This window comes from Lactuca saligna, chromosome 9, assembly GCF_052625555.1.
Source record: "Lactuca saligna cultivar CGN05327 chromosome 9, ASM5262555v1, whole genome shotgun sequence".
NCBI classification, from domain to species: domain Eukaryota; kingdom Viridiplantae; phylum Streptophyta; class Magnoliopsida; order Asterales; family Asteraceae; genus Lactuca; species Lactuca saligna.
In genome coordinates, this window is record NC_136425.1 from 186941437 (window position 1) to 186953620 (window position 12184).

The window sequence follows — 12184 nt, forward strand, 5'->3', positions numbered from 1 at the left end:
AGTATCATTAATTATTGTCGATAATCCTAGTGATAAGTTAGATGTAGGGACTGAATCTGCCATGATAAAAGGGACAAGCTGCAACAACATGGGAACTATTTCGTGTGTAGAGCAACTAACAGTTTCAGGTGACATATATTCTCATGTAATTTGATGTTGTGTTTTCGCCAAATTAAATTCATACATAAGAAAATAACCTTTAGACTCATCCAGCTGATTTCTCACATGTGTTAGATAAGAGGTATTGATTACTTTCTTGGTATTATTAGAGGTTCATGAGACGTTGAATGGACACATTTACATCCCTATATGCAAGTATGCAACTCCTAAAGAAGCTTTCACATTATACTTGAAACAAGTCAACAACCCAACAAAACTCAAGTAGCAGAACCATAGTAGACATGAAACCATAATAACAAAAAACATCATGATTTACAACCGGTTAGGTTTACCTTTAAATTTGGTATTTAAGATTTGATTTTGACTTGATAACAACAATGGCCTTGTTTAGTATTTGGTACTTAGCATCATTATCAATAAATTGTATGTTTAGAGACCTATCATGTAATGCAGTAAATCAGCCAATAGGTCAGCTGACCCTCAAAAAATTGAAGCAAAGATGATCACAAACCAAAATATAAAACAATCACAAAAATAAAAGAAACGGGGTAAGAACCTGTATGTTGCTTCAATAACAGTGTTCATTTAAACTATGATTAGGCCAATCACCAATGGTAGCTCATGTAAATGCTCTTTCCTGAAATTTAAAATTAATTACAAATTCATAAACTAATACCCATGAAAATTTAAATAATTCCCAATGTATATGAACGTTTTTCCTTTAATTAATCTTACTTATAAATGTGCATGTATTAAACCTCCCGTAAACCAGATGTTAGTATTTCATAACGTACTTGTAGATATTGATCATTAAAGCTAAAAACACGACACGAACAATATTGATCTTTAATTAATCTTACTTATAAATGTGCATGTATAATCTTACTTATAAAGGTCGCAGGTTCGAGACCTGCATGGGCCATTTTTTGATTAATTTTTAATACTGATTTTCATTTCTCCATATTCACAGAAATTTTATTGTTTAAACTTCATCATAGCTAAAAACACGACACGAACAATATTGATCTTCATCACCATTTAGTATAAAACTCTTTAACACACATGAATTGCTCCCTAAAAGCAAATCTTTCTAAATCCTTCAAAACAATTGCGACATGTTTCATCTCATTCTATGTTGACTTAGCGCTACAAGAAAAATGCAAAACAACTACAAAACTTTCCTGTACAAAAACAAAATAAAACCCTAGTTATTCTGTCATGTAATCTGTAGCAATGTTGTATCACTTTCCTAAATTTGGAGGGAATCAGAAAAACGGCACCAACAATTAGAGGGAAGACATTCAAGATGCCAACTCTAAGTGGAAACAACGGCCTTCCAAAAAATGTAACTATTCTGCTATGGAGTTCATTGTAGATCCGATTACCTGGCATAATTTTGCCATGAAACCATCTTCCGTTGTTAAATTTGAAGGAAAAAGCATTTGCAAAACGAATCTAACCGGAAAGAACCCATTTCCAAAACCAATGCTCATTACATACACTCTCCATTGACTCAAGTGGAACCCTTTTGGTTTCGGGCAAAAATACACCAACAGCCATAGTCATAAGCAAAGTCGTGGCACCATAAAACAAAAACAACCATTTTTTCATATAACATAACATCGCCATCGATAACTCAGTCAGAATAAAAGTGATTAACAAATTTGTTCGTTTATGTCGGTTCCAGCTGCACGGATCTCGATTGGTAGAATTTCATTCAGGACGAGCCATGTAAGCGGGCCCCATGACCATCCGAATGCTGATGAGATGAGACACATTAGGCCTACGACCCCCACCTTGTAGTTTTTTGGAAATCCCTCTATCACAATTTGTGATTGAATCGCTAGTGTGCATGCGATAAATACCTTCATTTGATTTTTTTTATTAAAGTAAGTTCTAGGATTTGATTTGTTTCAATAGTTTAAATAACACGTATGAGCATAATTCGATTTAGCTGGGTTTTTTATATTGTTTGGATTTTTCAATTAATAATTTAACTTAACAGTACATATAATAAGTCGATATGAAATAACTACCCTTATATATTTCAATTTCTTTGTCCCTCTTTCAAGAAATAGGGGAAACCCCGTCATTTAACATAAATTTAACAAATGCGGTTAAACTTGTCACTTTCATTTACCGTATTATATATATATATATATATATATATATATATATATATATATATATATATATATATATATATATATATATATATATATATATATATATAACAAACATCAATACGCTCATAATTTTTATACATGATAAATATATGGGTAAATTACACTAATCGTCCCTCGTGTAGGTGCTGAAAAGTGCGTTTAATCCCTATTTTCAAAAATTAACTCGGACCGTCCCTCATTTGTTTAAAAAATGCATGCTTCGGCCCTTATATACATTTTTGTTGCAATATTAGTCCTTGCCATATCTGAAATGACCATAATGCCCTTTATGTTTACCTTTTCCAATTAATTTTATGTTATTATCATTATTATTAATTAAGATAGAAAAAAAAAAAAAAAAAAAAAAAAAAAAAAAAAAAAGATGTGGTCCCATTTCATGCCCAACCACATCTCTCCACCCACCGTACCATCCCTTTACTGTCTCTCTTCTCCAAACTCTTCAAAAACCCTAAAACCATTCATCCTTAAGCCACCGTCAGCGGATACCACCGTCATTTTACACTCCGATCACATTCATGGAAACCACCACCGTTTTACACACGTCGCACTCCAGCCACCATCTTTTCCGGTGTAAGTGGTTTTGAACCATCTAAAATCGATGCCTCCACCTGTGATTCAGTCTTTGATCTCCGATCTCCGTCAGCTAGGGCTTCGTCACATGTACCCTGCCATCGGCGTCGGCTAGGGTTTCGATAGATGTCATCGATCTTTGTGTGTTTCAACATATGTATAGAGATCGATCTCTGCCTCCATCGTGGATGAAATGAGTGGTTGAGATATAAAGATCATCGAGCTCAACATTCGGAGTCGATGTCGATGTAGGGGTGGTGGTTGGATGATTTCTGGTGTAAGGTGGAGAAGGCAATGAATAATGTAGGTTTCACCTGCACCTCCTCTTATTCAATCGCTGGAGTATGGTTTTATGTCCCCCACCTTTCGACCCTATATCTTTATATCACAAATTCCTTTTCAACTTTTTTTTTCTTTTGGGTTACAAGTCTAATCAGGTGAAGATTAGCAAATATGGTAGGGTAGGTGATGCTCCCGATGGTCATTTTTAATGGAGGTTGGTGTTGTGAATGACAATAATTAATAGGGAGGGGATGTGTCTGAGTTTAAAGATGGGATAAGGAAGAGAGAGAGAGAGAGAGAGAGACAGACAGACAGACAGAGGGAGAGAGGGAGAGAGAGAGAGAGAGAGAGAGACAAACAGACAGGCAGACAGACAGAGAGGGAGAGAGAGAGAGAGAGAGAGAGAGAGAGAGAGAGATAAGCGGTGGTTTTCGGTGGCAGTGGATGGTGGTCGGAGGTCAAGGGTGGCCGGAGGTGGATGGTAGCCAGAAGTGACCGTAGTTGGAGGTGCTTGATGGCCAAAAGGGTTTGAACTCCTTTTTAAGGGATGTTCCCTTTTTTAAAAATAATAATTATAAAAAAAATAATAGATAAGTTATAAACAATTAAAAAATAAATGAAAAAGAAAAAGAAAAGGGCAAGATAGTCATTTTATGTATGCGAGGGACCTAACGTGCACCTTTCAACGATACGAGGGACGGTCCAATTTAATTTTTAAAAATAGGGACTAAACACGTTTTTTGGTATGCGCACGAGGGACCAATGGTGTAATTTACCCTAAATATATAAACACATCATTACCGTAAAAACCTCTATGTTAATTTGTGTCTATAAAATCTCCCTTATTTTTTTAAAAAGTCTAAATATGTTTTTCAATAAGATGCATGTTTATAATAGGTTGTTGTGCTTTCTTATATTACCAAACCTTTAATATACAAATTTTTTCATATGGATTGAAACAATGGAAGGATTTAACAAACTTAATATAGGATTTTCTTTTATTTGTTTATAGCGAAATTATAGAGGGTTTTAATCGTCAAAAAATTAATAAAAAGGGGTTTTCCATGAATTGTCTATAAACATAAACCAACAGCCAAGTTGGTTTTTTGGGGTTTCATTTAGTTTTCGCTTCAATTTATTTATTTATTTATTTTTCATAAGTAGGAGCAAACCTGAGAGAAGATGATTTAAAACAGAAACTGTCTTTCAATCTTATTAGCCATACAAGTTGACATGATTACCGAGTAGCAACACCAAATTCACAAACCCAATCACCACTGCTGCTAACAAAGACTTTTGTCCCCATCCTGATAGTCCTAATCACCATCGATGCATAAAGCACCATCATACCCACCCCTGCCGAAAGCCCGCAATCGCAACAATCAATATCAATTGTGGCAGTACCTCAACTCCAATATCTTTAGATACAGGTTCTAGGTATTAAATTTAGTGGCCTCAGTGGAGCTAACCGGTTCTTTTAGCTTCGCCTTTGCTTCCGCGTTAGTACCACAAACCCTAATTTTTAGAGTGTGACCCTTATTTAAGAGTCATTATGGACCTTGAGGATGCCCCCTCATCAGCCTCCTTCCCACTAAAGACTCCCCACGAAACTCTAGCCTTTCTTTGTGTGTTTTTGAGCTTTGGTAATAAACTTTTGGTGTTTTGTGCATTGTGAAGAAGTAAGATCTTGGTGGTCAAGCATTGGTTGGAGTGGAGCTTGAAGATCCAGAATCTTCATCATCTTGGCAAGTCTATGAAGGTATAAAGTTTCAACCTTGTTGATTCATCTCTTAGATTTGGCTAGTTTAAGAGTTCTTGGCATATTTTGGTCCCTTGAGTTGTTTCTTGTGAGTATAAGCTACTCAAGAAGGTTAGGATGGTAGATATTAGTGTTTCTGAGGTCCCTTATGCATAAAAATGGTAGCTTTATGGGTTTAACTCAACGATGCAAGGGTTGATGTTCATTTCATGAGGTTATGGTATTAAAATTGGGTTTTGGGGCTTATTAAGCCATGTATAAGCTTAAAGCTTTCGACTTTATGGATTAAGACCTTGTTTTGGAGTATATATGAAGTTTGGAGGAAAGGGTCTTAAGAGATTAAGCCATCCATATGAGGCAAGTTCACATACCAATACGTCGGGCGTACTTCTATGTATGTTGCACGTACTGGGTCTGAAACCCGTATTTTGGTCGGCGTGAGTACACAGGGTGTACGAGTTAGGTACATTCAACATACTCCCAACTATGGGTTTAGAAGGTTTTGGGCCATTTTGGGCTTCGTTTGCTGTTGGGTTTGGGTCATGGTTATTTGGGCCGATTAAGGGGTAGGGTAAAATGACCCTTTTACCATAGGAGTCGGGTCTAATGAATTAGATTTATGGTTATGGTTTATGACCTAATTATTAGTTAGGGTATTATTTGATGGATTAGTGTGGGGATTCTTCGGTTTAACAGCCCGAGCATCTATTTGTTTACCAGCGAATTGAGGTGAGTTTGCTCATTATATTGTAGGACACTAGGGTTGTATGTGTTTGTTGTCTTTGTGACTCTTGATGTATGCATGTATGCTTATTTATTGTATGTATGTGGGGTGAAATAGACCCAAGTATGAAGTGGACGCGTATTGTTGAAAAATATTGATTTAGTTGAAATAAACTCGGGGGTGAAATAGACCCGGTATAACCTTGAGCTGACATGTGAATTGAAATAGACTCGGGGGTGAAATAGAAACAGGGTGAAATAGACCCGATATAGCCTTGAGCTAACATATATGTATAGTATATGGTATTTTGGGGGAACAAACTAAGTTTTGTGCTTACAGTTTTTAGTTTATGTTTTAAGTACTTCTGCTTCGAAGGGGAAGAGCTCGGGATGATCGCATAACACACACTATGATTTTCCGCCTTATTTGATCTCAATGTATTTTTGGATGATTGTTGCCATACTCTGATTTCCCTTATGAATTTTGTAAACATGTTTGGTTAATACAAAAATGAAATTTTTGGTCATAAGTTTTTGGGAAGTTACAAAAAAAAATGCAAGTACATTGCTATTAAGAGTAAAAAGCAAAATATGCTACTAGAAAAACAACCTTTTATGACGCGCAATGCGTGTGTAAAACGCTCAGACGACGTGCAATGCGTGTCGTAAAACGCTTAGACGACGCACAAATGTGTGTCAAGGAAGACCCTGTCATAACGAGAGACGACACGCTTTTGCGCATCATCTATTTACGATGCGCATTTATGACACAATGCGTATCAAGGAAAGCTTTGTCATAAAGGAAGACGACACACATTTGCGTGTTATAATCTTACGATGCGCGTTCAGGACACACATTGCGTATCATTAAAGCCCCTGTCATAAATGAAGATGACACGCATTTGCGTGTCATAAACTTTAGCAACCATTTACGATATGCATATACGACATGCCTTTACGATATTGATTTACGTATAATACAAAAATATATAAATAAATATATACCAAAACAATCAATTTCATCCAATAACATCATGTCAAAAATTGTAATACATTGGTACTAAGAGGATCTAATTTTACATTGTTATTAAGAGGTTTTCCCTAACTATATAACATAATACTACATTGTTATTAAGGGGAACCTTGTTTCAGATATCATGTTAAAAAAATCCTCCATATCATCGGTTTGCCACCGGTTCCTTTGTTGAATAAACAGAGTGAGTGACTCCGCCTTTTTCAATAGCGTGAATCCAATTGGGTTGATCAAGTCAGCATGAAAAATGGCTCTAAGACAGAGGTGCTAAGGGCACGTACATGAGCACTCGGGTGAGAAAGGCACCAAATGGTAGCAGGCAACCGACACTATTACATTCAATCAAATTCATTATTTAATGAATGTATGTCTATAAAATAAATCAAGATTACATTCAATCAAGGCTTTGGTTTCAAAGTATCCTACTATCAAATATTCATGGAGTAGAAATCAAGATTATTTTGTTATTACACTTATTATATTAAAGTGTAATAACAAACTAATCATATTAATTTGGTTTCCTATTAGGAAATGCACTTACTTTCCATCATTTTCTTTTTTTGAACTCTTGTCAACAAAAATACAAATATATATATATATATATATATATATATATATATATATATATATATATATATATATCATAGATCCCAGGGTACAGCCATAACATGGATCTCCACAGCCTACTGTTTCTGGTGAAAAAACATTTATTTGTTAAATTATAATTATGGTGATGATGCTGAGTTGGCAATGAAAAAGAGTTGGAAACCTGAATTCGATAGGGTCTGTGATGTTTGAAGAAGGTTGCAGATCTAATTTGTCACCATGATTCCAGCCATTGAAGCTACCAACCACCTCGACACTCTCACCCTCACCCCAATAGTCAACTTGAACATACCAAAGTCAAACCAGTAAATGCCATTTTTACTAGTAATTTAGTAAATAAGGAGTTACCTGTTTTAATCCAAAAAGGCTTTCTTCAGCTGCAAGTAACTCTGCATCTTTATCCAACAGAAGCTTTTGTGCTTTATTTATCTATGTTTCAGCTTTAGCTTGTAATTAACACAAGGCTTGCTGAGTAGCAACCACTAACCAACTGTTACTGATTTTGTCAAGCAAAACACTACAAATAATTTTTTTTTAAATCATCCTTATAATAGTTCACCTTGTTCATCTCAATTTGTTCCTTCAACTGAGATAATTCCAACTCCTTGTGATGCTAAACACATCAAAAACAATGAGAAGATTTAGATATATGCTACAAAGATCCAATAACTAGTTTGTGATGAATGATTATTGAACATGAAAATTATTATATAATACCAGTATAACTGTGATGTTATTGATTTCAGGTTCATCCTCGTTTGTTCTCATCTGTCTTACAGAAACATAATATAACATATTTTAGAGACCAGGGGGGGGGGGGGGGGGGGGGGGGGGGGGGGGGGTAAGTAGACACAGAATAATATATGTAAGAACCGAGGTAGCTGGTGGAGCTGGTTTTTGGTTCCTTTTCTTTAGCAGTTCCTAATAGGAAACAAAATTAATATGATTAGTTTGTTATTACACTTTAATATAATAATTCAACTTGAAAGCAATTTTTTTTAGTGTTCAGTAAAATAACGAACCGCTATCTAAACAAAAAAAAATTGCCAGCTCAGCAAGATGCTGAGAAAACACCAGCACGAACCGTTGTCTAAACAAAAAATATACATATCATGTAAAAATATAAAAATGGATTTTATTTCATTTGCTTGTTATAGAAACACACGGGAATTGAAATAGAGAAGAGAACCTTAGAGTTTGACTTTGACTTGCTGCTGCTGTGGTTTGACACATTTGACTTATACTTCACTTGCTTCTTAGCTGCCCTTGACACAACTTCAAAGATTGTTGGGAGATCATTTATCATGTTGAAAAGACACTTCCTACATATTCCAATTTGGTCAATAATAAGAACCATTATACATTAAATGGAATCTTGAATCATTAAAAATAATAAAAGAAAGAAATACAAATACCATAATACATATCAGCTTTATCAAATCCAAATCTAGCCCCAAAATAGAAGGCAAAAGAAAGAAGCCATGAACAACAACTAAAGCTAGCCAGTCTTTTCTGGCATTCCATCTCTAGCAAAGTTAATTCCAAGTGCAGGTTCCGGAAGCTCTGGTGGACTCATAGTGTGGCGTTGTAGGGTTCAACAACAGTGTCTGAGACCTTTGGAGATGGAAAGACCGAGAATGTCATCATCATCCTGTCAAGATACTCTTCTCTGATCTTTGAAATCAGAAGAGTACACATACCAGACCCTGTTTCGCCTCTTAGAGTATGGCACACCTGGAAACCTGTAAATAAAATGTCATCACTACCACCAGATCAGGAGGAGGATTTATCAGCACCACCAATAGCCATCACATTGCTCATATGCACCAGAACCAACCAATAGGATCCTTGAATCAGACTTTTATTTAACCTTTGAATTATTATTTCCATTTATTTCTTCACTCACACACCCATGTGATCTAAATACCTTCTGAACTCTGTGATCATTTAATTAAGCTATCTCTATCTCATTGCACATTGATTCATAAAGAAAGTGGAAGGGTGCTAATATAAAGGAATTTACCTGAAGTGGAAGGGTGCACCCACTGCATAATTACAACAATGTTATTGTTACCTATTCAATTCATCAACACTTGATGTATAATGGCTTCTAGGAGTTAGTGATCAGGATGTGTTACCTGCATGCTAAGCAATTCTTGAGTGATATTTTTACTGGATCCGTTTGAAGAGTTTCTTTAGCAGGTGTTGTTTTTACCAGCTTCTGTTCAAGAAAAAGCACTTGATGAGTAACAATAGTCATATTTGTATGTATTTGAAGGATAAACTTACATTCAACAAATCGATTTCAACTGCCAAAACAGGGGTGATAAGATATTAAGAAAGATGCATAAAAAATAAAAATAAAATCCCTAAACCAGTTCTTATTATACTGAACTTAAAGCTAATCACTCTTACATTTTTGAATCTAGGTGAACATAAAGCTAATCGTACACTCTGTTGTTGAATCATTTAAAAGATTCAGTGGCAAATATATTCACTAACATAAAAAAGTTTAAGTACATCATTAACCTTCCATTTACAGCCAATTACAAGATGAAAAGAGGAGACTAACTAATAGAAAAGATAGAAGAAAATCATTACTATCTGTGGACTCATTGCATGAGAAAATACAACGTACAACTCTATAATGTAGGAGGGAGACCCGAGATATGTCATGCGTAATTTTGACTAATATTCAAATATTTTGCTTGCTCTCTGTTTGAAGTATGATAAACAAAAACCCTAGGTTCGCTCACAATCTGTCTCAGAGAATTGTAGTGAACTATCGATCTAAACCAAAATGGAACAGAATGTTGCTTAATTTTTGAATGATAACTATAAATGAACATGAAATTGAAAGAAAAAGAAAACCTAGATCATCAATAAGAATGGAAGACTGACCTGACCGATTCGATACCAGAGATGTGAATCAAAAGAAGCAACTGTGAGGATGACTTGAGGGAAATTTGTACAGGCGGCGATCGTTCCGTTAAATCTCACACCCTTTCTTTGTCTAGAAGTGTCGTGCAATGCCTCCGACCACCACTCGTAAGCGGAGATCCCAAGGCGAGGAATCCCAAGCGCTCCGTGAACCAACTGCAAAACTTTCTCGTCTAAAGTAAGTCGTGAAATGACGTCATGAGCGCGGTTGGGAATCGGTAATTTGACGTTGCAGAAGGGATATAGCGGTGTAGCTGCTGAAGGGTCGCATGAAAATGGAGATTGGGGTGACTCCTCCGAGACGATGATCGTTATCATCGTCGTCATGAGGCATTTGATCACGAAAGCAAGAGAAATTATGCTATGAAGACGAAGGCCCTAGGGCTTTTCTTGCTACTTCGAAGAGGCGGGGGGGTTAATTTTTGGGATCCAATAGGCGGGAGAAATCCCGCCTTAAAACGCGTGTTTCACATTAAATTATTAAAAAAGGACACACTTAGATGACACACATTGTCACCACTGGAAATTTTGTGTCATGTAATCTATACACGCAAGTTAATGTGAATCAAAAACTTCAATCAAATACATCATACAATTACTACAAATAGTCATCAAACAATTGAAAACCCTGAAAGTTCTTGTTTAGGTCCACTTTGGACTAGGACTTCCTTATTGGGCCCAAATGGACCAATAAGCTTCCAATTTGACTATCATGGGCTTATAACCCTAATTGGGCTCTAATTGGACCCACAAAATCAGTTATTTTAACATTTTGGGCCATTGTGGGCCTAGAATGAAATGAATTAAAAGCCTTGATCCATAATTAACCTAATCTAGCTTAATGAAAAATAAAAATCACAATTTTATTTTATAGGGCCAATGATCACCCAAACTAACTCTAATATTGGGCCTAGAGGCAAAAAGCCCAAAAATCTTTCCTTCCCTCTCTATTTTCGGCCCAAGCCCAAGGATAAAGGAGGAGTTGACTTTGGATTGCCACCTCATTTTTATTCATTGGATATCCATGCATGGAACTCATACTTCCAAGCACCTATCTCATCAAGGATCACTTCTCTTCTTTTCCCTCCCTCACTCTCGGCCGAAACACATACACACATACACAAATATCTCTCCAACTCTCTCAAGAACGCTCAAGAACACTTCCTCCCTCTCCACTCCAAAATCTCGAAATTTAGGAAGCTTTTAAGAGGATATTTCCACAAATTCTTCATCTAAGGTAAGATTATGCTTAGATCTATGACTTAGATTCTTTTTGTTATCAAAATCTTTTCCTAATCCATGCAAAACCCGTGATCTTACATCCTAGAAGCACATCAAACTCGAGATCTTCATGAAAAGGGTGCTAAGGCCAAAAACCACCAAGTTTTCTCCCATCTTTTCTTCAAAAACCGAAATCACACCCTAAGGTGAGCTTCATACCCCCTATTTTCTGTTTTTATGAGTTTTGTGGGGGGTGAATACAAGTGAAAGTGTAGATCTATATGTGTTTTGTATGCCTTGTATGATTTCTATGCTTATATGTGTGATTTTGTGTGTTTATGATGTTGGATCTAGCCATAAACCTCTAAAAATCGAGATATACTTTATGTTAAATGATACTAGCATCAAATATAATTCTACATGCAAAGTGTTCCAAGAAAAATAGCTAAATGGCTTAATAACATCTTCTTTGGGCTAAAAACTCAATTTTTGGACATAAAATGTTAAAAATATAAAGGGCCCAAAATGACATATCACGAATTTTGATGGATGAGGAGTGTCAAAACAGTTTCAATAAAATATTTTCTGGAAATATACTCATTTGGAGGATTAAAAATATAAATTTCAAGTTTAATGGGCTAAAATTGACAATTTCGGCCCAATAGGGCCCATTATGCGAAATTTTCTGTTTTGGAGGGCCAAAACTTTGTTTTTCTGTAAAACAGTGGACTACTAGTGTTACAA

General features: G+C 35.8%; 1 protein-coding gene across 6 annotated transcripts; it reads right to left on the minus strand.

The window, feature by feature from the left end:
• Positions 1-6666: 6666 nt before the first annotated feature.
• LOC145017146 (putative beta-D-xylosidase 7) lies at positions 6667-10625 on the minus strand. 6 transcript variants are annotated; one of them, XM_078975220.1, is made up of 11 exons: positions 10181-10625; positions 9418-9500; positions 8695-9021; positions 8469-8601; positions 8153-8200; positions 7997-8047; positions 7839-7892; positions 7628-7747; positions 7443-7560; positions 7215-7365; positions 6667-7002 (listed from the first exon to the last, which is right to left on the minus strand). In XM_078975220.1, exons 1-3 carry the CDS (start codon positions 10544-10546, stop codon positions 8934-8936), a joined length of 537 nt encoding a protein of 178 aa, XP_078831346.1. In that variant the 5' UTR covers positions 10547-10625; the 3' UTR covers positions 6667-7002; positions 7215-7365; positions 7443-7560; positions 7628-7747; positions 7839-7892; positions 7997-8047; positions 8153-8200; positions 8469-8601; positions 8695-8933. The 6 variants fall into 6 exon arrangements, with proteins under 6 accessions (XP_078831346.1, XP_078831345.1, XP_078831348.1 ...); XM_078975219.1 differs by adding an exon at positions 8302-8369 and having other exon boundaries at positions 7443-7747; XM_078975222.1 differs by adding an exon at positions 9303-9324 and having other exon boundaries at positions 7443-7747.
• Positions 10626-12184: the final 1559 nt, after the last annotated feature.